Source organism: Haliotis cracherodii, unplaced genomic scaffold, assembly GCF_022045235.1.
Source record: "Haliotis cracherodii isolate W230 unplaced genomic scaffold, xgHalCrac1.p SCAF_2, whole genome shotgun sequence".
In the NCBI taxonomy this organism is placed as follows: Eukaryota; Metazoa; Mollusca; class Gastropoda; order Lepetellida; family Haliotidae; genus Haliotis; species Haliotis cracherodii.
In genome coordinates this window covers 69124430-69150090 of record NW_027266275.1, presented here as the reverse complement: position 1 = coordinate 69150090, position 25661 = coordinate 69124430, and the positions used below count along the sequence as shown (strand labels likewise).

At 42.7% G+C, this 25661-nt stretch overlaps 1 protein-coding gene across 1 annotated transcript; it reads right to left on the bottom strand.

The window, feature by feature from the left end:
* Positions 1-1004: 1004 nt before the first annotated feature.
* Positions 1005-24043, bottom strand: LOC139468423 (uncharacterized). Its single transcript, XM_071250380.1, has 6 exons — positions 22968-24043; positions 10672-11804; positions 8628-8857; positions 7150-7699; positions 6334-6958; positions 1005-3320 (listed from the first exon to the last, which is right to left on the bottom strand). The coding sequence occupies exons 1-6, from the start codon at positions 23499-23501 to the stop codon at positions 3135-3137; spliced, it is 3258 nt and encodes a 1085-aa protein (XP_071106481.1). The 5' UTR covers positions 23502-24043; the 3' UTR covers positions 1005-3134.
* Positions 24044-25661: the final 1618 nt, after the last annotated feature.

The window sequence follows — 25661 nt, the reverse complement described above, 5'->3', positions numbered from 1 at the left end:
GTCTTGCGTAGGTATAACCACGGACCTATATAACAATATATACAAGTCCGTGGTATAACCCATTAGCTATCTCCAGTTGTCTGACCTAGACGCCACTGACCCTGGTCAGTTGGCTGAAGGCCAGAGCTCGAAATGGCAGAGGCTTGTTTGTTTGTTTGTTGTTTAACGCCGCACCCAGCAATATTCCAGCTATATGACGGCGGTCTGTAAATAATAGAGTCTGGACCAGACAATCCAGTGATTGATATCATGAGCATCGATCCGGGCAATTGGGATACGATGACATGCATCAACCAAGTTAGCCTGACCACCCGATCCCGTTAGTCGCCTCAACGACAAGCATAGTCGCCTTTTGGGATATATACGAGTATGATAGCGTCGATGGCGTTAAAGGTGAGTGAGTGAGTTTGGTTAAACGCCGCTTTTAACAGTATTCCAGTTATATCGCGGCGTGTCAGCTTAATGTGGGAGGAGAGCCCGAAGTGATGCAGGTCTCAGACGTTTACCACTTCGGTGTCACGGCGTTAAAGCTTAAATGTGTCAACTGTTTTGAAGGATGGTCAGTTCTACATGATCCATTCAAAAAATCACTCTGGTGAATAAACTAACGGGATAGTGCGACCATCGTCGACAAGGTCGTTCCAACATTAAAACACTCGCTTCTTCTGTCTTGGTGCGTCCGTTGGGTACGCCAGGAACCTGGGACAATGGGTTCAAATCCGGGTTCGTACTAATTATGTTTCTAGGTATGTCAGTACAATACCCCTGCTCGTGGGTTTCACCAAAGTTGTAAACGTCTGAGACCGGCATTACATCAAGCTTTCCTCCCTTATTAAGCCGATACGCCGTGATATCATTGTTCAAAGCGGCTTTACACCCTACTCACTCACTCTGTTGTCTTGGGTTGTCCATGCTTGTAGGTCATGTTTCACTGTCTCGTTCTGGTTTATTCACGTGACAGCAATCAGTGAAGATAACAACACACACAGACGTTATATCTACCAGGCTGTTTATTACAAACAATTTCATCTCAACATAAGCTTTCAGACATATGTACAACCAGTTATGTTGCGCACTTTTTTCGAGCACAGAGGCACATCCGCCATATTGGTTTTACGCGATTCAACAGATCCCTTATGGGGACCGTTCATTGTAGCAGGTTTGTCACACAGCGAGACAGACTCATATTTCAATCCAAAGAAAAATCAGCCACCCCTTGGTTCACGTTTAAAACTTTAAAACTCTAATCCATTAAAATCGTGAGCAAAGTCACGACCTTACAGAGCATGAATTTCTGCCAAAAAGCCTTACCTTGTCGTTATCTAAAAACTGTCAAAGGTCTGATAAATGTTGCCACTAACGATCTCAATCGATTTGTTAGACCCCAAGACTTCAAAGCATAATTCATTTGGTTAGAAATATGAGCATGTCAAACGCAACCGATCCCATTTAAGCTGCTGCAAAAATACGAAGATATAGATTGTGTTATACCACAGCCGACGATTTCTGCGGGACTGTTAAAACAGCGTAGCTACAACACGGCGGGTTGTTATCATTGCCGTCGTCGTTTCATTCATCCCAAAACTGACATTTGCAAAGTGAACGCCATTTGACTTCCGCTAGAAGTGACGTCATATCCGGAAGGGATTCACAACCATTATGGAAACGCTTGTGAATAATCTTGCATGAATTTCGGTCGCAAAAATGCCGATGAGAGCTAATTGTCAGTTCAAAAGCAAGCTAGCTATGGGGTCGTTGCGCGTAACAACTGTTTATTTCTGAAGAACTTTGGTTCCATGTGCTGAGTCTATGGCACGAAATCAACATGGAAACGATCGGATGTAAAACACATCAATGTATATTGATTGCATAACAAAAGCGTAATACTATACGTCATCGCATTAACAAAAAACAACATATTCCTTCATATATTTTGTTCAAACCATCAGAAATGTGTCCGTGAATAGATTAAAAATACAAACTTAAAATGATATACTTAACGAAAACGTTTAAAATAACACGTAAAATTCATAAAATATTCTTAAAACTGGCACGATGATCGGACATAATTTTATTATTATTATCACGGGTCGACACCGCGATTTGTAGCTAAGAAGTCCACAGCTTATTCAGTCATTTTGTTTATTATTAAAATGGTTCGTGAAACATATTTCATTAATTTTAGAAAAAAATATAAATCCATCCTATTTTCCGTGTCTAACTCTTATTCTTCTTTACGGACACATCTCTGGTCTCAATTGGAAGATGTCTTTCAAAGGTAATCGATTTCAACACTGAAATTGACACCACTGACTGCATAGTGCGTGGAATAGATGAGAGTGCATAGTTGTGATATGGGTTGGCGTCCGGACAAAACACCACCGGACGCAAATAACTTAATGAACACGCATAGATGACAGTAATGGCGAGACTTTGACATATGCGATTGTCATTCATTTGTGAAATGTACACATGTAGATATCATGTATGTATGAAACCGACAAAGCAATAAATAAGGTCACACAGCATGTTTAACATTCTGTACACGATGTCCACGAATGACTGAGAAAATGTTGTATCAATACATCATGATGGGTGATAAATGGCTTGGTGATTATGTCTATTTCAGTCACGTGACATAAAAGAGGCTGGTCCACTGCTAACTGGAATGAGCTACGGTACATGGATAGTTAACCTGTCAGTGATTATATACACACACGACCACTAGATCCGTGCAGAATATGACGGACGTTCGTGTTCATTTTTGAAGGAACAATTTTGGAATTTTTCAAGTCGACGTATCCAAAACCTGCCTGGTACCCTCATTGAAGCAACACACACTCCGTCTTTGAACACAAACTCAACACCCAACGAGGATTTATCTCATGGTCCCGTATTTCTCCAAAACGAGAGAATGATAAATGAGTCCAGCTTTGCCATCCCTTCAAAAGCAATTTAACCAAAATATACATCCCGTTCACGTCACTTTAGCGTGTGTTGACATCTGTTCACCGAATTGTCTCGGTCGGTTTATTGCAGAATATTCCGACCAATCCTTATGTACAAATCCTCGCGTTCCAATTCCACTGGACCATGGCGTCCCTAAGCACCACCGATTTACCACAATGACGAGTCTAGCCCTTTTGGTTCTTAAACCGACAGTATTCACATGGCACTAGTTTCTGAAGCTCTCTTGACCGCCTTGCTACGGCATCTGTGAGGAACGTTGCGGCGCCGATTTTCATGCCAAGGGATTTCACCAGCGTGTCTGACGTCAGTAGGAGCAATGTGTTACCATCAATCCCATGCCGACGGAATGTCTGAAAACAAAATAATACGGTTTATAAATATATTTCATAGTTTAAACTTGATTGTTCGCATCAATAATTATACATTTAGTTTGTTTGTTAAGCAATATTCCAGCTATATGACGGCGGTCTGTAAATAATCGAGTATTGACCAGGCAATCCATTGATTGACATCATGAGCATCGATCCAAGCAGTTGGGATACGATTACATGCATCAACCAAGTCTGCGAGCCTGACCACCCAATCCTGTTAGTCGCCTTTTGCGGCAAGCGTGGGTTGCTGAAGACCTTTTCCACCCCGGATCTTCACGGGTCATAAATTTAGTAACCTGGTCATGTGTAAGGACAGTATCCGTTGGGTGGGGGGAGCGGGGAGGGGGCAAGTGCTCAAAGGGATCACTCATTACACCAATGATCAGGTTCGATTCCTGGTGAACACAGGGATATTATTGATGAAACGAACTTGGACGTCAAACCCTTCTCACTCACAGCATAATACTCTGTATCGATTTGTAACTTTTATACATTCTCACAACATATGCCCTTTCGTATAATATTCGACATGCACTGACGAACGTTAGTTTGAATATTGATTATGCTTGTGTTCAAATGAATCAGTATGGATACTATATTAACGGAAGGTAACGTAGATCCATCGACACAACTACTACCGACTTATAGACATCAGCACCTATTAACCCGACCCGCTTGTCTCTCCACGAAATAATATCCCCTTGTCAACCGTTTACCACGCATGCTAAAACAAGTCATAATAAATCAATCATTACATAAGAACAAACTATGTTGTTACATCGTTTCCGTCACGCTTGTGATGAAAATAACTTATTTTTCCCGTGATAGTACGTTCCTGGTTACGAGATAATAGCACTAGTAATTGGCCTGCAATCTTCTTTAGCCAGAACGTATCGTGTAAACAAAACCAGTTGTAGTTATTCACGGGTGGTCGCGTCGGGATCGCGGAGCTATTGATATCAGTTAAATTCTGCCTTGCTGTAATCACAGCCTTAACTGTCGTTGGAGCATGTTGCGTCACATTTGTCATTACGTCGTTAATGGGCATTTCCTAAAACCCCGGGTTGTCAAGACCTATACAAACAAAACCTTGGCGTAATACCTACGACCCCGTGAATGAGTCGACGCGTCGATAACGCTTGTCTATCTAAGCACTGTCCGTTGTTCTTCTACGTGGAGTATTACATAACCCGTCGGAACAATGGGAGCAAGAGTCTAATGTAATGTGCATAGATAGAGCAAGTGCTTACGGCATGTCTGGGTTAAAACGAGATTAATATTTCACTGGTCAATTTCCGAATTTAAAGTATTGCGTACCAACACGACCTTTCGTACATGTCGATATCGACTCATTTCATAAACCTAGCATTAGTATATATATTAATAATAACATATTGTGTATACAGTGCACGCTCGTCGTATCCGATATTTCAGATAACTATCGTTTCTGCTATATGCAATACCATATTGTCACATATACCAGTCCTGGTATGCAAAATACCACTCTGATTATTTTTCAACTAACGTTATGTCGCTTATCGTTGGATATCAATTACACTACTCAGAAGAAGTTAAGGAACACTCGATTATTTTATAATACTGTAGTTAATCTATCATGCCATGACAGATTCACAATAGTAAAAGACACGTGAAGGTGCGTGAAAGAATGGGTCTTCAGCAACCAATGCTTGTTGTGAGAGGTGACAATGCTTGTCGTAAGAGGCGACTAACGGGGTCGGGTGGTCAGGCTCGCTGACTTGGTTGATGCATGTCATCGAAACCCCGTTTGCGTGGATCGATGCTCGTGATGTTAATCACTGGATTGTCAGGTCCATACTCGATTATTTACAGACCGACGTCATACAGCTGGAATATTGCTGAGTGCAGCGTTAAACAACAAACAAAGCAATAGTAATATGAAATAATCTATGATCCTTAACTTCCTTTTACAAGTATATTTTGTAAGCATAACATGAAGTGATTCCTGTGTGCACTTCCACCCATTGTCCTTCACGTTCGACATACGTACATACATCCGTACACAATAACACCAAGTGTGGTACAAATAATACCACAGATGAAGTTCATTTCATGCATAGGCTACTATTATATCCAGTGACTGCCTCCATTACATCACCCATTTCCATACAATGCATTATCATTATGCCCATTGTGCGCCCTTTACCGCCATGCCCTGTATACGACTGCACCATTCTCTCACTTCTATTTGCATTAGAAGCTGGCGTTACCATCAAAGTCGAAAATGAAACCAACCGCATTTTGAAATATTTTTGTTCCTACGATGGGAAATATATTCCCAGGGACTCCTCCACAAAAGAAAAAAACGCAAATACCGCAAACCTCGCAATGCTATCGCTACGCGGTTCATAACATTCGCACAATATCAGCTTATGGATAAAATGCTAAAAATGAATGATTAGCCAACCGAGGAGTGATGGTGTATTCTCTTCAGTAGTGTATGTTTGCCGTGCCTGGAGACCGTCCGTCTGGTTAGTGATCCGTTCAAATACTTCCATGTATTACCGTCGCCCTAGTTGTATCGAAGTGAGGGGAGTGGGACACCTAGCGACCGCCATTCAAAGCTGAGTAAATGAATTATTCGCAATCTGTTTCGAACATTGTTGGCTTCTTTTGAGAAAACTTACAAGCTTCAGAAGATGTTAAATGATAGCTTAATCGTAAGATGAGGTATTTAAATATGTCTACGTAGATTTTCGCTTTTTCCCCCAACTCTCATTATCAGCCCTCGTGCACTATGGGAAATATTCTTGTTATGTGGAGTTTTTTGCGTAGTTGCGTCAATAATCATTGAAAATTCAACTCAACAGCATGTTTTGGCTCCGGGCGACCACAAAGGTAATTCAAGCGTCAGGTAAAACCCAATGGACGCCCTCGCCCTGTCAGGCGATTGAAGCCATGCTTGGAGTATCACAAATACATAATGATTACTAGAACATTATATTCTCCTTACATCAACGTATAAAGAGCATCCTTCCAGTCCCTTCATGAAACAACATACATCCTCCACGGACCAGTGCCGGATGTCGTTTAAATGCTGCAATGCGCATGTACAAGCCATAGCGCCACTCCTTTCAAAGTTAGCCCACACCGGTCTGTCTTTAGCACTGAAGTCTTTATGAGAGTGACGATCTCTTGGTAATCCGTTAGCATGAGGATGATGAACTGATCGCGAGTTGGAAGACAGTTTTGCTTGTTTGCTACGATGTTCATTGCCATTATCGTCCATTTTTCTCTTTTTCGTGGAAAGGTCAAGTATAGGGGACTCCGTTTGACGTTTCTCGCCCGTTTCCGCCGAGAACATCCCTCCGTTTAGGTTAGGAAAAAACTGAGTAAGTCTTTGCATTTCTATTGTTGGTGGTGGAATCACATATGGAAAGCAGGACGACCACATCTGGAGCGGCGGGGCGATTGGTGCCACCATTGGGGAACTCCGGGACTGTGTCGCACTCGGACCTGCTGGGTGAGCCGCTCTTCCGGTTGAAGCAGGAAGCGGAAGTGCGGACGGTGGTTTATTTCCGGTACTTGGAGGACGACTCGAAGGATGATGGTGGTGCGCTGCCGGGGGCGTTTGGAGCCTGTAAATTAAAACACATTATTAATAATACAGAACGTACAAAACGTTTATATATATATAGCATGTTTTAACAAAATCACTAAAACAGTTGAATATGAAAGTGATGTTAGCATTATAAATTTTGATCCCAGGAGAAGGGACAAAGAAAAATATTTTGTAAAATATATAAACTGAGAAAATAACTGAACGTACGTTCTATGATCTGGTTTGTCTTTCCTGACTTCAGGCATCGCTCTATGTGCATGTGGAACCTTTGGTAAAGATGACGAATTTCCTTCGGCTACAGTACGTTTATTCGGAGCCACTGGTTTCTTAACACTCTCCCTATTGTTCCTGTGTTCACTGGGCTCCGATCTAACGGGCTTGGGCTTCTGTTGTTCCGCCAACTTGGCCACGAAGCTGTTGTGTTCCCGGAGAAGTTGTTGGTGCCGCATCTCCGCCATTGATGCCATCCGTTCTTTCGCCATCTGATCCAGACGTTCCATGTTCTTGATGTAGTTATACTCGAGCTGTGCTCGATGCTCCGGTAAGGAGAAGATGCTTAGTTCTGGGATGAATGGATTCATATTTTGCGTGATGAGGGATTCGAGGTTCTTTTCAAACTGCCTGTGGCTCTTGGACAGCTGTTCGTGGGCCTCCCTGCTGGCACGTTCTAAGATCTCTGGTGGTGGGAAACCAAACGGAAGTCGACCCATGGGAAGTCGCATCGCTTCACGGGCTTTTTCGCTAATTCTCGCGTCTTCTGTAAAACCAAAATGATAAAAATAAAAACCAAAATTAAACAATATTTATGTGGTCTATTTCCATACCCAGTCAGTCTATTATAATGTAAGCATAATAATCACAATGTCGATGAAATACGCGACTAAGTGAATGTCAGCAGTATTCCAGGTGCGGCCACTGGAGAATTGATGGAGTCAGGAAGACAGTTCCCCGTAAAGATCGGGTTAGAATGGTCTTCAGCATCCCAAGCTTGTCGTAAGAGCCGACCAACGGGATCGGGTGGTCAGGCTCGCTGACTTGGTTGATGCATGTCATCGTATCCTAATTGAGTAGATCGATGGCAATCACTGGATTGTGAGGTCCAGACTCGATTATTTACAGAACGACGTCATATAGCTGGAATAATGCTGAGTTCGGCGTTAAACAACTAAAAACATCCACGTTGCTTGGCGACACACAGATACGTCACATGGTCTGACCACCTAATCACCATTTCGGTACGCTCTGTAAAGCAGAACTGGAACACTATTTAGACAAATCTATCAGCCTATCAAAGACATACGAAGACCACATTCGACCACAACAAAAAACACTCATATCGCAAATCGCGATGACGTTCGTGACAAACCATTGCCTATCGAGGATCCATATTGAAAGGTCTGAGAATATTTATCGACGATCCATTTTAAAACGATTGGGGGCGGTAGGGTAGCCAAGAGGCTACAGCGTCCGCTCGTCACGCCGAAGGTCTGGGTTCGATTTCCCACATTGGTACAAAGTGTGTCCCTGGCCGTGATATTGCAGGAATATTGCTAAAGGCGGCGTAAACAATACTCACTCACTCACTAAAACGGTTGAGCTTAGAAGAAGACGAGGTTATTTTTGTAATTGTATCGCCGCTAACATATATGTGTGAGATGAAGCCAGTACGAGCTGGCGGCAGCTACCTCTTGACGGTTTCTGAACCGATGGTTCTTCTCGCTCTGGCTTCCTAGGCTTGGTCTCGTCACGTCTTTGTGGAAGGGGAAAAGGAGTCTTAACATCCTTCACTTCAGGCTGTCGCGTTTCTTGGCGCTTTTCTTCAGGTCTGTCTGGTGTCGTTTGCTTTTGGGTCTCTTTCTCTTTCGAAGTCCTCAGAAGATCAATAATGTTGCTCAGGCGAGATTTACCTCCGCCGCTGAAATTAACAATGGCAGATTGTGATGTACCTCAGAAATACATTACCTCTGGTTAATTCAATACAATAACTTGTGGATTGCCCCACCTATGTAAATACACGATACTGGCAGTAACTAATTACGACATTTCATAAGATTCTTCAATCGCGAGACAAAGATCGTAAGAATTCAATAGAAATTGATCGTATTTTCTCAAAACACGTCCTTCTGGATCTTGGTCTGAAAATTTCTTTACAATACAATGAATGTAAAACATACGTTTACTCAATTATATTGCATTGTGCGAAAACCAAACACAATGTACACCCCGAGAGAGATGCACGCATCTAACACAACGCGCCTTTATATAGAACGAGTCGGTTTAGGAAATCTACAACACTGGTAATAAATCTCTAAAGGCATTTAGTCTGAAAGTCTTCCTCCAGCATGTTTTCCCAAGTCATTTATCATTGTTTCTTCCGACGCCGATCACGTTCGATTTCCAAGTGATCGGGAACCTTCTTTGATGTTATTATGTATCAATCAGTTCCGTTTTAAACACCATACCGGTTGCTGAGTAGAAATTGACTGAAATTGAAAGATATTCCCAAGACAATTCGAGGAGGGAAAAAGTTCTTTGATGAACGTTGACAACGATGTTGGAAGATTGATGGACTTGGGTAATACCTATTTGGAATGCTGTTTAAATAATGGCTTCCCTTGAACAGTTGAGAATTAACGTGTAACACGCCAGTAGTTTGTGACAAGAGCGACGAAGCAGACAGCCTGCGTTTGATTACTTATGAAGCAATTTCCTATTTTGACTAACACCATACGTTTCAATATACAGAATCCATATTGTGATACCGTGTCGTGTTTAAACCTTTGGATATATTGTGATGTGAGTGTTGGGGGGTCACGGGTTACCATTTGTGGTGTGCTCCCCAAAGATACAAACCTAAATTACTACTCGCCGTGATATATAGTGGATACAATGTTAAAAGCGGAGTTAAACTCAACAAACGTATGATTTGTTCGTTGTTTAACGCCACACTCAGCAATATTCCAGCTATGTGAGGGCGGTCTGTAAATGATCGAGTGTGGACCAGACAATCCAGAGATTGAAATCATGAGCATCGTTCAACATAATGACAAGGTGGATATGGTATTTTTACCATGGTATTGCCCTGACGTTAATTTCGTATCAAAAAGTCAGTTGAAACATGCGGACGTAAGAGGAAATTCGCATTTACACGAACTATACATTTTAAGTTTAGAATTTGCCTTTGTTAATTCGAATTCTTTTCAACAGAATTGCGACAAATTCCAGATGTCCCGAAAAACAACAAAAACAAGTCGGGAGTTATTTCAAGCTGCCACAAAGCTAATCCTGAGAAATGTCCCCTCGATGTGTTAAATTACATTAGGAACACAGTGCAAAGAGTGACAAGAAAGCCTCCCTGCCCCCAGCCCCCTCCCCGTTGTCCCCTAACGCTCAATGACCCGAAAGCCCGCGGCATTGGCGAACAACGATTCATCAACTGTCGACATGACTACAATTACATCCACCGCCCGTGAAGACTGAAACAACCGAAACGCCATCTTGGTATTTGAAGGTTGACGCTTTTTGCATAAGTCCTAGCAATAATTTTTTTTATGAGTTTTTTTTTCTCATCTAAGTTTCCTCACCTGTTTGTCCAATCAAAGATTACGTTTTGTTATGGTTGATGTACGTAAGAGTTTAAATCAGTAACATATTATTGTGTATTTTTCAGTTTTGTCTAAATTATTAGTTTAAGGGTAGTTAGGATTAACAGTACTGAAAGATACATACCTGTTTGATCTTTCAGCATTCTTCTTGACAGAGACGTCAGGCAGGGTTGGTGTGGAAAGCTTGCGAGGGACAGGTGTTTGTTCCCTATCTGAGGAGTTTTTAATGCTACTGTCAATGCTGGGTGCACTGCTGACGCTACCCCGACTGGCTTCGTCCTCAGTTAGTTCTTTCATCTTGTCCGAATCTACCACAGGAACACTGTCAGAAGGCTCATCTTCTGGTTTGACCTCTACGGGAGAAACCCCCCTTGGCTCTTCAAGGTTTTTGGAGTCTTCGATCTCGGTGGCACTGACGGGAGAAGAATCGACGGGAGAAGAATCGACGGCCTCAAGTTCTGTTGGCTCAGATGACTCAACTGGTTCGACAATTTCTTCTTCTTTCACGGAACACTCTTCCTCCATGGGTATGTCCTTGGTTTCACGCTTCTCCATCTCTTCCTCCTTGGGCTCGACATCCTCCTCCCCTTCCTCCTCCTCCTCCATTGCCTTCTCTGCCTCAGCTTCGATGCCATTTTCCAAAGAAGGAATACTCTCCTCATCTTTAGATTCAACAACATTATCTTCATCATTTGGCATTTCCTCTTCCTCTTCTACAACAGACTCATTGCCTCCCTCTTCCTCTTGGACATCCTCAACAACCTCCATTTGTTGAGGTGTGTACACATCTTCATCAATTGTTTTACTAATTTCAACGGGAGTTTCGATATTTTCGGTCATATTTTCGGTCACATTATCAGTTGGTTCTTCAGCCACTGCTTCATCTTGTTTCACTTCTTCTTCTTCCTCTTCTTCCTCTTTTTTCTCGTCTTCATCAGAGTCAGAATCAGAACCGGAGGAAGAGGAGCCAGACGATGAAGATGAGGTATCACTACTACTCGACTCCTTCTCACCAGCCTCGTTGTTATTCTCCTCTACCTTTCCTTCTTCCTCCTCTTCCTCAGACCCACTATCTTCGTCTCCGTTCTCGCCGGATTCCCGACTCTCCTCGTCAGCTTCCTCGCTCCCATCATCTTCGCTCCCTCGACTTCCGCCCTCATCCTTGTCCGACCCCGAGGCTGACCCGGAACAACCTTTGCTTGCCCTTTCTCTCAAGTCCCGTTCACGTTTGTCTTTCACCAGTTTGGGCTCGTTTGTCTGAAACAGAAACCAGCTCAATAAATCTACAGCCACGAAGCAACTTTATTGAGCATTCACAATCAGCCCATTAAAATCGACGAAATAAAATCTGACATCGACGCTTCGGCTGCCCAGTCAAGCCGAACACATCAGATCGGTTTTTACTAAAGTCGGCGTTAATTCGTGTGCACGCATGTTTATTTAGGGGGGATTATATGAATTTGTGAGTCTCATAAAGTTCACCTCAGCCGATAGGGTACGCGCATCCCTGTAACGACAACTCCCGTCCTAGGGCCCCACACTGGCAGTGTTCATTATCAACAAAGGCGTGTCGTATTGCACGACATCGTCTACATTTACTTGTGTAACCTGCTCCTAATTATACAAATAAAGGACGTACGGGTTTCAAAACGTATACATTCGTGCTACGACGAATGCCAAACGGGTTAGTCACATTTAGTAAACTGCGCAGTGTATTGCGAGAAATACATGAATGATTGGACGCAAGTCAACTGACAACAATAGAATGACATTTTCTGTGTCCCACCCCTCCCCCTGTGTTAACCACCCCCATCCCCGTCCCCCGTAGAGTCTTTCCTCCCAGCAAAGTTACGCTAACTTCATTTGACAATATTCCAGATTTTGCTTTCAACTCAGAAAGTGGACATTAATTTCAAATGGACGTTTTCGGCCTCGACTACAAGACAATTACTGCCACAAGACTGTAATTACGAAACGTCTCTTGACTAATTACAATTTGATGATCCGTGAATAATTCATAGTCCCTCTGAATCAGGTGGAGAAGTCGGGGAAGTCGGGGAAGTCGGGAAAGGGAGGTCTCTGTCACGAATGGACATTGCGTGAAGCAAGTGCATGTGAGGAAGAATGCATGGAGTCATGTGGACGTCAGGGCTACGATTGTGCATTTTAGTACTTCATGAATAATTCTGGTCATGTTTGTTTGTGGATCATGTGGGTTTTTCGAATTATTACAGATAAAGTTGTTCTCGTATTAAGTTTATGGGCTTTGTCAAGTCTGTGTGATCTAATTGATGATCTACGGGTACTCGAGAAATCTGAATACTTTCAGGGTGTATCCTTCAGAGTGGGTGTTTCTGTCAGAGAGGGTGTATCTGTCATAGGTGTTTCTGTCAGAGACAATGTATCTGTCAGAGAGGGTGTATCTGCCAGAGAGAGTGTATCTTAAGAGTACTGAGCGCTATGACCGCGCTTGTGTAAACATCGGGTTGTACATTTCAAACGAAATGATTGACAAACATTTACATATGTTTTACATGTACGTTTATATCAGTAGTCTTAGACTAACTGTTATACGAAACAAAACATATTTGTAAGTATATATAGTTATAATGACAAAATAATGTACATTGATAAAATAAATGAATTGGTGAAAATGTAGAAATTGATAAGATTATTATAAGTGTTTTTGTACCACCTTAGTGTAGTCGGCAACCTAAAAGAATTGGCTACATGTGGACATCAGTATTTCCATAAATGTATAACACCATGGCTGAGGCAAAAGTACGTCGCTGACTTGGATAAATGTTTTGTTTGTTTGTTGTTTGACGCAACACCTGGCAATAGACAAGCTATTTGACGGCGGTCTGTAAATTATCGAGTCCGGAACAGACAATCCAGTGACTGATATCATGAGCATCGATCCACGCAATTGGGATACGATGACATACATCAACCAAGTCAGCGAGTCTGATCACCCGATCCCGTTAGTCGCCTCCTACAAGCATAGTCGCCTTTTACGACAAGCATGGGTTGCTAAAGACAGGTATTATAAGCCGGATCTTCACGGATCCCGGGGTAAATGTACAATGACTGGGGTAGGTTCCTCAACGACTGAGGTTAATGTAGATCGCGGACTTATACCAGCGTCACGTGACAGGAAGGCGAGAGGCGACATTAATGCGCTATCTTACAACCGAGGCATCACACGCTATTGCCTACTTTAACTTCGACATTATAAATTATTCACACAAATACTGTTTCAGTCGAGCTTTGATAGTATTACCATGACAATATACATGCTTGAAGTCACACTTATCTCATTTCCTAAAATGTCAACACGTGATTACTCTCGGTACAGTGCAACAAACTGGAAAAAGAGTACCATATACGCCGAAACGGCAATACATTGCTCTATTAAACTTAAAAGATATACTTTAAGTTTAACCTCTGACAAGTAGAATAGGTCTGTCGAAATATCGTCATCTTAAATTCACATTAATTGTTCGGCTTGGAAGCATAAATGTTGCCTGATAACTTAAACTGTCAAGCACGTGACATTTCCCACGTATAATGATTTATGATTCCGCCATGCATATATGACGTGGGTTGAATCGCCGCATCTTGGGCGTCCTTCGGTAAACTAGATAATGCCCCTCTTTATCAGGCTTCCGAGGTCGGGGAGCGATCATTATCAGCTATCGCCCTCGTTGCAAACACAACCGCCATCTCAGATAACCGTTACGGTCAAGCGTTCTTTCACAATCCAGACACAAAGGTCAAGCGTCCAGTCGGAGAACTAAGACCGGTGGTCATCATAAATATTCAGCCAACACGTGACGAGAGTCCAAAATGCCCTCAAGGGGACCGGTCAGTGGATGTAATGACCTGTGGGAGGGGTAACAGAATCATCAGTACGACCAATATTTTTGATAGGATTATTAGTGCGGAAAAACCAAATGATAACGCCTCGATTTCGTTAAATGAAACCGGCAACTTCCGATCTAACGTTCAGATTAACGCGGCGCTCGAGACATGCTGGTTAATGCGCACAAACCGATTTGACAAGGACTCAAAGTTCGCCAGTCTCATGACTAAACAGTTGTTTATATCATTATTGCGTACCACAACGGTATTAACATATGCGTCTCTTATGCAATCAGCTTCATGATTAAGGGTTTCGCATTGCAGATGACGGTTCTGTTGTACAGTGTCAGAGGGACAAAATAAGTGTTTCTGGGAAATTGATCTCGACAAATAAATAAATTGCCCATTATTATCCATATGCATGACATTATGAATTATTCATTAAATATTCAAATTATACCGAGTGTATAATATTGGACTTCACTATCTGTCCTTGCCAAGGGGTATTGGGTGATATTCCCCATCTATATTAAATAATATTGTGATGGATAGCAAGATGAATTACAACACATATTGCAAATGTATATATAAGAGATGAAATTCTATGTTGCGAAATACAATGACAAATTTCCAGACAATTAACTGAAAAACGATTACCATTCGTTGTTGTACAATCACATATTCTTAACAAATAATTATTTTTTTGGTGTGAATACTTTGGGGATACGTTTTTGTAGTGAAGACATCACACAATTTCAGAAAAGGATCCCTTAAAATATCCATGATCCCTAACTTCTTTTGTTCAGTATACACCCCTCCTAAAGCGTCATTAATAAAAACGCTATTGCCTGTTCCGAAACCATGACTTGATAACCAACAGGAATAATATCACTACAGTAATAGGGGGAAATGATTACACGAAACAATTAATACCCGTGAGTCAACATACTTCAATAAACTAAGAAATAATAGCATTTCAGGACATAAAAAAACAAGTGATATAAATTCAAACCACATCTCGCTCACGTGATTACTTGCAATGCGCCGTGTACTGAATACGTAATGTTGCGGCGAGGTCTGAAAGCGTCCAGAATGTCCTCGCTACTTAGATACTCATAAGCTATGTAATCGAAAATAAGATTCTTAACTATAACACCAGTTAACGACATGGCATTTTTGTACTTCACTGGTTCGGTAGATGAACCCGCGTCTAAAGAACAGAACTGGAGAAAAAAGATGGTGTCGCATTTAATCTCTCTTTTCGCTTCAGAACATATACGGTTTTATAGGACCGTTAATTACTGTTCGACGCGCGGCAAGACTATAGAACCAGTACTAACCATGGAGAAAATTGCTAATATTTGCGTCAGATTTTTTGCCGATGGCGTCTACAGCAGTTCACACTCCCGTGCAACTGGGGACGGAATGGTCTCGAAAACTTTATCGAATATAGGAGTCGCTGAGAAACGGAACACTCTCCGATACAAAAGAGAATCGATAGTTTGGAATGTAGAAGGCAAGTGATTGGGTCTTGGTCACATGATTGTCTCAGTGGGATCGATAACAATTTAAGGTTTGTCGCAAGCGAGTTATCGAAGACCAGCCGGTCTGTAGACATTATATACGCGGCTGCCTTCGATCACGGAGAGCCATGAGACCAGATGAGTGCACGAGATCTGGCGCCGAGCCAACTCAGCATGCATGGGTTGGACACGGGCATCACGCGAACATGTTCGGCGCCGTCAAGCTCGCCTACAAGATTTGATAGACCCCCCTCCCGCTCTCCCCCTGTCGATAAACCAGTCCCGTGAACGTGCGGGTTGGTCTCGAACAATTCTTGTCAATATTAAAACACGCGCGGTTGTCATGGCAATAGGGGTAAATGGCAGTCCAACACGTGATCCGTTCGCGTAACGCTATTCCCGAAAATGAACCCCCAGAGATTGGGAGGTTTAGATAAGTGTAGTTGTTTCGCCTCTGCAAGTCGGCGTTAAGTCGCGGCCAAAAGATTTGATCCTTGCCTAGAAGGGAAGGTATGGTGACACGGGCCGGCTACAAACCAAACGTTTTTAGAGGCGCCATTTTGGATTGATGTCTGCGCAAACGATCGTCTGCAAACTTTCTAGTCGGCTACCGTGAACAGAGAATGTTAAAGTTGTTTTGGCTTTTTTAAAACAAACCCTGCTTCCTTGAGTTATGTTATATTTTTGTCACGATGTGAGCTACGAGCAAGGACGTAAGTCTGTAAAGACGTGATCCACATGGTGAAACTGTCAAAAGAGTCAACAATATAACAGCTCACTTCCATGTTCGTTGAGCTTACACCCAAAATAATTATAGTTTGTTTAAATAGAACTCGCTGGTCAGCCATTGTATATTTATAATTCGTTAATGAACTCTTGATTAAAATGCTACTTGAAATAAAACTATTAAACATTAAACTACATGCAATTAAAAGATTTCGCCGTGAGAAGGTTAAGACAAAGTATTAAACAGTACACTACAAGATTAATACATGTTTGCAATTAATCGATATCGCCTTGAGATGGATTGAAAAGTACAAGCAATAGACATCAGTTTGCGTTCTCTGGTCTGTTGACACCCACAGCATGTACATTTCAATCCATCTCACAACCAAATCGATTAATAATAAACATACGTACATTAAATATATGCTGATGATAATTGATCAGACTCGCTCACTTCCAAATTCACGACCAACGCTACTGTTTATTGCACATAATCCAAACGGACAGCAAGCGGCTATTCCAAATAAAAAGCCACTGACGTCACTACACGAATTCAAATTACGATGCGGTTTTGCTGACGTAATGAGTCTGTAATGAAATGTTACCGATCTCGCAGGGTATTATACTTATCGTTGAAACATTCTTCTCGCATAAATACCGACGAAGTACTGTATGGCATTACAAGTGATAGCTGCTACAACCAATTGGCTCACACCAGCGTACGAGGCCTATTGTTGGGTTTTTTAGGATCGTATTACATATTCTAAAATGGTTTGTTTTATTGGTCTTCGAAATGGTGAACATTGCACGCATGGCCTACAAAACAAACCAGTTATTGTTGTACAACGTATGACCTACTAGACAACAGATGATTGTTGTACAGTATACGACAAAACCAGACATTACCGCTACACAATGTATCGTCGTCATCGCCCGTGTCTATTAAGAGGGAACGCTATGACACGAACTCGTTCCCCGACGAATCGTTGACAGCCGTCTATTCACAACGCTAAGGTTTAACAAATATTTCGCAACTTGATCATAAAGCTTTGTATGGTTTCAAAAGAATTTACGTTAAGGAACCAAGTCAATGCGTTGTAATGTGTTGCGATCCCGTATATCAAACCAATCTTAGCCATTTTAAACGAAATAAGGATAATGACTCTGTATGGCCGGGGAAAATAACGCTTGTGAACACTGTTTGTTGACGGCTTGTTTACTTCAGAATATGAGTGAGCATATTCCTCTCCGAAACGAGCCCCGATTTTCAAAATTTCAAAAGTTTTTTTTTTAAAGTGTGTTCTTTACACATTACACGTTAATTTACATATTACGTACACCCTGCCTAACAAGTTTATAGAAGATGAGTTTCTCTGCAGCTATGATGCGGATGGAGATAAGGTAAACAACGCCCCATCATCACCACGTTTTGCAGATTGCTGGGAATGGATAAGACAGCTCGTTTATCGCCCACGTGCCGGAAATAGCGTCGAGGGACTATTTTAATTAGAAAACACAACTGAAGCTGTGAAAGATTAGGAGAGTCCCAAAACTGTCACTCTACACGTTGCATGTACAAACACCATATACTTTTCATCCTATGAAGCATTACTATATTTAAAGGAGTACGGTTTCAGTTAAATCTGGCATTAGGGTATATTAATCACATTAAAACACATTCCACAGAAATGATTCGTCGTAGTTGAATATTATTTTGCTGCATCAGTTTCATACCAATTAGTGTTTATAGATATCAAAACCATAAGTGTTTATAGATATCAAAAATCATAACTGACATTAAACGGATATCGGTTGATTAAGACAGCATCTTTAATCGACAGCAGTCCTTTATTCTGCGGCACTCTTTCTTGTGTGATGTTCCCGGATTAAACATATTGTTGCTGAAGCATAAATCATCCTGTGTTTAACATCTAGTTGCATAGCGTTGTACGCACACAGTTTAAAAATCCCAAGCCTTTCAAACAACGGTCGCATTTCATAGAGACTATTCAGCGGAATACGAGACACGTGTCCCTTTAAAAATTAGATTTCAAGACGTAATCGATTAAAAATGATGTTTGAAAAGTGTCTGGCACTGCGTCCAGGCATCGAGTCCAGTATGCGTGGTACTGCCGCCATCTCACTTCCAACAAACAAGCGCACTATTTACGCTGAGAGACGCGTAGATATTTAGCACACGTGTAAAATGTCAATACTTCCTAAAGCGGACGCGGCGTCTGACAATTCATTATCAACAACATATACTCCGTGGGTATCGGGTTGAAAGGTTAACAGGCACAATTAATTGTGGTGGTTAGATAAGAAAAGTCGTGACGTAATAACCCCTATTTGCACCGTGTGCAAATGTTCAGCACATTAAACACAAGAAGAGGCGAGGTGTGGAAAATTACTGACCCTTGATAATAGCATAAGACTGGTCGTATCGCCTGCAAATACATCTTTAATTACATCGGTGCCGTGGTGAAGAGAGAACGGCCTCTATCAAGCCGATTTTCCATGAAAAGAACAGCATTTACCGCGAATGTTCGGCGAGTATTCGTGTCTACGGCTCCGTAAATCGATGAATGAGCCAAGAGAACGAAATAAAATCAAGCTGTATTTTAAAAAAAATTACATTCATTTTCCGCTGTAGGCCAAATTCAATAAAATGTACTTCCCCCGGCCTTTTTATTCCTTTTTAGGCGAGCACGATCCACGGTAGTAACACGATAATGTTCTATTTGCGTGAACCGTCTTGAGTGACGCACATTGCGCCCGGCATATGTACATTTCCTGCCGTGCTCAAACCATCACCGCTGTAATGTACAACAACACACTGAAATTAACCACGTTTGCTACTTACATTGAACATACCGGCCATTGCGGAGGTTGGTGTCGTATATGAAATTTACAAGTCCTCAACAACACCGTCTCCAGCACGTCGACAATAAATAATGCATATCATTAGTTATTGATCATGTTGTAGATTTCAAAAAGCCGACGTGGCGCAAGTTGTATATGTCAGAGCAATTCACACCCGCTCAGTCCGTGTAGATTGCACCGCCACGGTAAATGAAGGATAAATATAGGTGGATGCGCACTGCGGGTCACGGTAAGTAATCTAAAACGAGTCGGTGCTGTTTAACAATGCCTCGAGCATGGCTTGGCAATTTATTTGCCTGTCTAAAATTTATGATATCCATTTTGACTCCAGGTTATGCATCTACAGCGCATAAAACACAGTTCACGGAGCCACAGCTGATTGGTGAAATGTACGTCACACATGTGTATAAATATTGATTTTTACATTGGCAAATGTGATACGTGAGTATACACATGGCCCACAAAGCTGTTCCAAACCGAATAAACGCATTGTGCTCTCATTGTTTGTGTTAGTAACGCTAATGATATATTTATACGTTCATGTGCCATATATTATTCATAAAGCGTGATAGTTGTAACATGCCAGGATGATAAATTCAGATGTCCATATCCGTCACGAGCGCTTGTAACCGTTGTACATTGCAAGAGAACGTGCGCCGCGGCAACATATGGTCCTCAAAACATGACAGGAATTTTATGGATTTATCCCGTTTTGTGCAAATCGATTACGTACATTGCCTTTGGAAACAATTTATGTAGAGTCTGGCCCATAAAGCGTAAAGTATTCACTCGTTTTAATGTGTCTCAATAATCGACACCGCTCGACTGCAAACAGTACGTTCGCTTAGCGGTGGGACATCTCGCGTTTGACACGTGTTAGAACCCAAGTCGTGACAAGGGCATTTTTGTCGGCTAGAAATGTCACGGCTCTTTTTGTTTGGAGCCAGGTTGTCGATGATCCCAAAATGGAGGAAATTCGACAACATTACCATCCCCTTTATGCTAAACACGTTGAGCTGAAACCCTTATGCAAATTGCCCACGTGATTACTTTCACGAACAATTGTCCAGGCTGCGAGCAAGGCGTTGAAATAAATATTACGTATCCGTCCGTGCGTATCAACAGACCTGCATTTCAAAGGGACATATACACCTTATGCTTATAAATGCAGAGCGTACGTTACAATCGCGGTTACCATGGCAACATCTCGAGAAGCAATAAACCCGTGCTTGTTTTCTATCCACGTGTTTGTTCTAGCAGTCGAGAGGTTTCTTCTACGATTAATGGACTCCTTTCCGAATCGCGGGGTAATAAACCGTTCAGAGAGAACGAAACGAAATCATTCACGCTTCAATACCCATTTCGTGAATGGTCCATTAATCTTACAGACAGAATTTACGTGGAAACAGCAAGCGCATCTCACGAAAAACGTTGGAACTGCTGTTTAGCATTTCCCTTGACATTAAACATTTGAAATGTGGCTTGAAATTATACGATGTTTAGAGTGTAACCGTCACCTGTATACGTAGTGGGGGTATTTATGACGCGTTTCGGCAAACATTAGGTCGATAGTATGAGCACCGACGTGACCCGTCACGTCGGGGTACGATGCCACATTATCAGTAACGTTACACGTTTTCTATTCCGAACCGTAACATTCACGGGCGTATTTACGACACGAGTGTGAAACCATTAACCAACATATGTCGCTGTTAATGTGCACACGAAAACCTAACATTCGTTTGTAAGAAATGATTATGTAAAATGATAGCTTATTTGCGTCGTATGTTGGTATTACGAATACACGCGCAGTCCTCGCACCGTCTGACACTCATCTGTCGAGGAGATGTGTCGTCGTATCAAGTTACACCGATATCTGAATTCCGTGCAGGGGCGCATGTATATCTAAAAGATTATAAATATAGACAATAGAATGTGGCTGGCGTTAGCGTGCGTTGGGGGCCATGGCAATCTCGGTCGTAAGCGTTACTTCTAACGGCTGCCATGTGTCGGGTTCCTGTGCCGAACTTGCGGATTAATAGCTGCTTTGTGAGCAAAACTCTCAGTAAATAAACGTCACGTTGGCTAGGGGAAAGGCGGGAAGCTTTCGACACTGCCACTAATTACGTCACGTGTGCGCGGCCTGATCTGCCAAGATGGCGTCCCGCGGTGAAGGTAGCGATAAAATTGCAGACGGGCTTTTCTGAAACGAATGTGGATTTCCGTCAAGGGACAAAGCGATCGGGTTCGCCATCGGGAGAAAAAATATTCTATTACTTCTAATCGATAGATCTGATTGGATAATGGCGTGTCGGTATTTACGTCACGAACGGACTGTCGTCTGCTATATTTCAACATTTGTTCAAATGCCCGCAGGAGTTTCCCAAACACGTTTGGGACTTGGGATATCAGTGAGGCAAGGTTACACAAGACCCGGGCAAGCCTTCTGCGTGATCTTTCACGCGTTTCGATCACGAAGCTCTCCCCATATAGCCAGGGCCCAGATAATGGCGAGCTTTTGTACGTGCATGCAAAAAAAAATCAACTAAAGTCCTGCAATTAAAGCTATCAAGCACCGCTACCCAGTCGCATCTGATAACACACCGTGATAAGGGTGTGCGGCAAAGTCAGTATTGACTGACGACGCCGTAAATTAAAGTAAATGTGGAAAAATGATATATTTATCAGCAGTATATTTGACAACGGTGTTGGTTGTTGCTTGCGCGGTGGGAAAAATTACCTTGAACAATAGCGTCACGCTATCGATGTCGTCACCATGCTATCGATTAACTGTGCACCTTCCAATCATCAATAAACACGTGCTTAATGTGAATAAATGATTAATTCAGATCAGTGTATGGGGAATCGATACGAAAAGAGGAATGTTAAGCTTGATGAAATCCCTGTTGAGATAAAATTGAAAATTCAGTACATTGACATATATACTTATTTACTAATGTCACTTACAATATATAGCACACGTTTACATTTTTTGAGAAGTTCAAAGACGCGTTCATGCTACGGAACAACATTAGTTCGATAGTAAAAACAGTCGCGCTTCAGGCTGTAACATTTCCGTAACGAAGGACGGTAGAGGATAATGGCGATTTGGGAAGTGGCGAGAGGGGTGTTGTCTTTCTGCTTTCAATTTGTCGCTTTACGTCATCAAATAACAAAAAACATTCAAAGAGATGTGCTACGGAACTTGAACCGTTGTATAAATGGGTGTTTCAGCTCTAGTATTCAACGTGTTCCGTAGCGGCTAAAAGCTTCATTAATGTGTAAAGCGTGATTGAATGTCGGTTAGTTGACCTACACGTATCATAGGCAGACATATTGCCTCGTCTGCTCGACCGCCCCAAGATGGCGGCCATTTGTAATGATAACACAGCGAGTCGTATGGCGGTAGAGAAGTAATACGTACCGTTGAGGAGAGCAGACGACAGCTGTCGCATCGACAAGCAGCGGGATGGACAGTCAATATTCCTTTAGTAATTAGGAGTTTTAAGCTTCGTCCAAAATGTCGGATAGATCTTTTCCAATCTTTCGCCGTCTCCCGTCCACTGACAAACTGAAACTCGTTGGGAGTTAACCAGGCTCCATCGAACTCAATACACGACCCCTTGCTCCCTTGGCAAAGTCTTGACAAAAACATACTTGCGGTATTTGATCCACACTCGACCTCCAACATAATGTCATTCTCCTGAATGACTGGTTTGATATCCTCCTCAGATCCTTCTAGTTCGATGTTAACACTGCCGACACGGTAGCTGAAAGGCCCCGTCTTATCCAGCCCGATAACTCCAGTCACGGCGTCGTCACTTTTCAAACTTGTCGTCTGGTCGTTCGAGTTGTTTTCACAAAGTTTTGAATCAAACGGTATACTCTCCCTCAGTTTGGGAAAGCGTCCTTTCTTAACTTTCCTGGGTCGCCCGCGATTACCCTTCCGTCGCCTCATCGTGGAGAGCAATGCAACAAAAACGAATGGCTAGCTGATCAATCTGTTTCGCCCGAGAAGCTATTTCGAGAGGAGAGCGCGATAAACTATAATGGACCCGTCACAGAAGCTTCCAGCTCGCCCAGTTATCTTCACCGATCTGGTGAGAGTTTAGGAACAGCTCACCTCTCACTGGAAATCCTTCAGTAAAGACCGTGAGCTATTTACGACACCGAGAAAGACTTTTCTGGGGCGGTCCACGCTGAAGTAATAACCTTCTCCTTGATGTGATATCGGGCCGTGTGCGCTCACCGCGGCAAGGCATGTGGGTATTGATTGTGGCGCTTGCCCGACTGAGGGGCTTTGAATGACAGGAGCCAATACCAGCTAGGCTCGATCTGACGAGAGTACAGTCCCAACTTCCAAAGAGCGCGAGTCGACGCCGTGTCGGCCGATTTAGTGACACTGTGTATGTAATCAATATGCGTGAGTCAGTTACGATTGGCAAAGTCTGTCACGTGCAACGCTGTCGCCCCGGCCTTTGCACGCACGAAGCACGGAAGTTCGCCCTCCCCTCCAGCGAATAGAAATAAAACCCGTTGGCCGCTACGTGCTATTAGAGAAGTTGAACAAAGAGGTAACTTGATACTGGCTTATAAATGCATAAGTCACGCACATTGAACAATGTCTAGTACAACTACGACGCCGTATTTATACGCGAGGGTCGGCGAATGAAGGAAAATAGTCCGTGGTCACGTTAACCATTCGTGCCTGATATGACTATTTGAAAGTTTTTAACTCCGGGTCCCTTGTCGAAATAGCAAATGAAATTCCACGTCGTTAATATGTAAATATTCTAACCACGTTCCATTGTTTTAACAAACTTTTACGACTCCGTGAGTGGGTTGTCAATTTCAGTAAAGGTCAGGTATTGCAATATACATTTGTCAAAGCCGAGCCGTGTTATCCGCCTATCAAACACTACACACACACGTGGTATTGATAAAGAACGTGACACGTCTGAACACCGCGCCGCTCGCTGAACCGTAGCGCGACTCGGTCGTTTATTACGTAATTCATATCCTCAACATTGCGTCAATAGCTTTCATCTGGCTTGCGGTGATAAAGACGTGTTTTTACAACAGAGTGTAAGCGGGTACCGCTATTGTTTCAGTTTAAAGCGAGATCCAGCCAACTGCTTGGCGGATTAACAGAAATTCGACGGCGCCGTAAATGGGGGAACTCGGCGTGGGGGGAGAGATTATGTCACCCGCGTGGGTTGTTTTGTAGAGACAACATTCATGATAATACATAACGGACATCAGTGTGTGGCTTTAGACCCCATGGTGAGGCTGGATGGAGCGGGAGGGGAACGATCTGCATATGTTTCAGCGTCTCACGGTAAACGAGCTCACATTCGCTAGGCGACTGCGGGATCGACCGAAGAGCTGGGTTATCCTAAATCATCTCACAGTCGGCTGAGTTTATTCCTAGGTCGGTGGAGCAACGCGGTTCGGGGAGGGACGTGCGTAGAGTATCAAAGTACATTTCTCTACATCTCACACTCGGCACTCGCGCAGGCTGTTTTGAATCAAAACTCGCGGCCTTTCGTGAGCGCGTCGGGAAACGATTTTATTTCTGTCTCAAGACGGGGGAATTGATTATCCGGCCTTTGTTTCAGTTTGATGGTGACGAGCGTACAACGTCGCCTTTCTCCGTATCCCCAAACTAAAGTGCCGTCCCTTGTCCTACTACTTTCTCATGGATAATAGCTTTGCTTAAGCTGCTATTATTTTCCAGCCCGAATCAATAGCATTTGTGGCGGGTCCCCAATCATACAAAGGACCTTCAACTGAGAACAGTATTACTGGTACACACGCACGGAGCACGAAACGGAGCCGGTATCTTAGCAAAGATATAAAACCAGCCTCAAGTGATTTCCTCAACTCACATTGTACGCTATTCAGGTCGCGTATCGTATATACAAGTGCCACAAAGTAACATCGAATAGTTTGCTGCACGAATGCCCAATTGAATATCTAGCTATTCTGTGACGTCATACGAGGTTAAGTAGCTACGGAACTGTTACGGATGGTAAGTTTAAATCTTGAGGTTTCATGATAATAGAGCATAGTATGACTCATGCCTCGACTTGATGAAAAAAAAATCGCCGAATCGTGG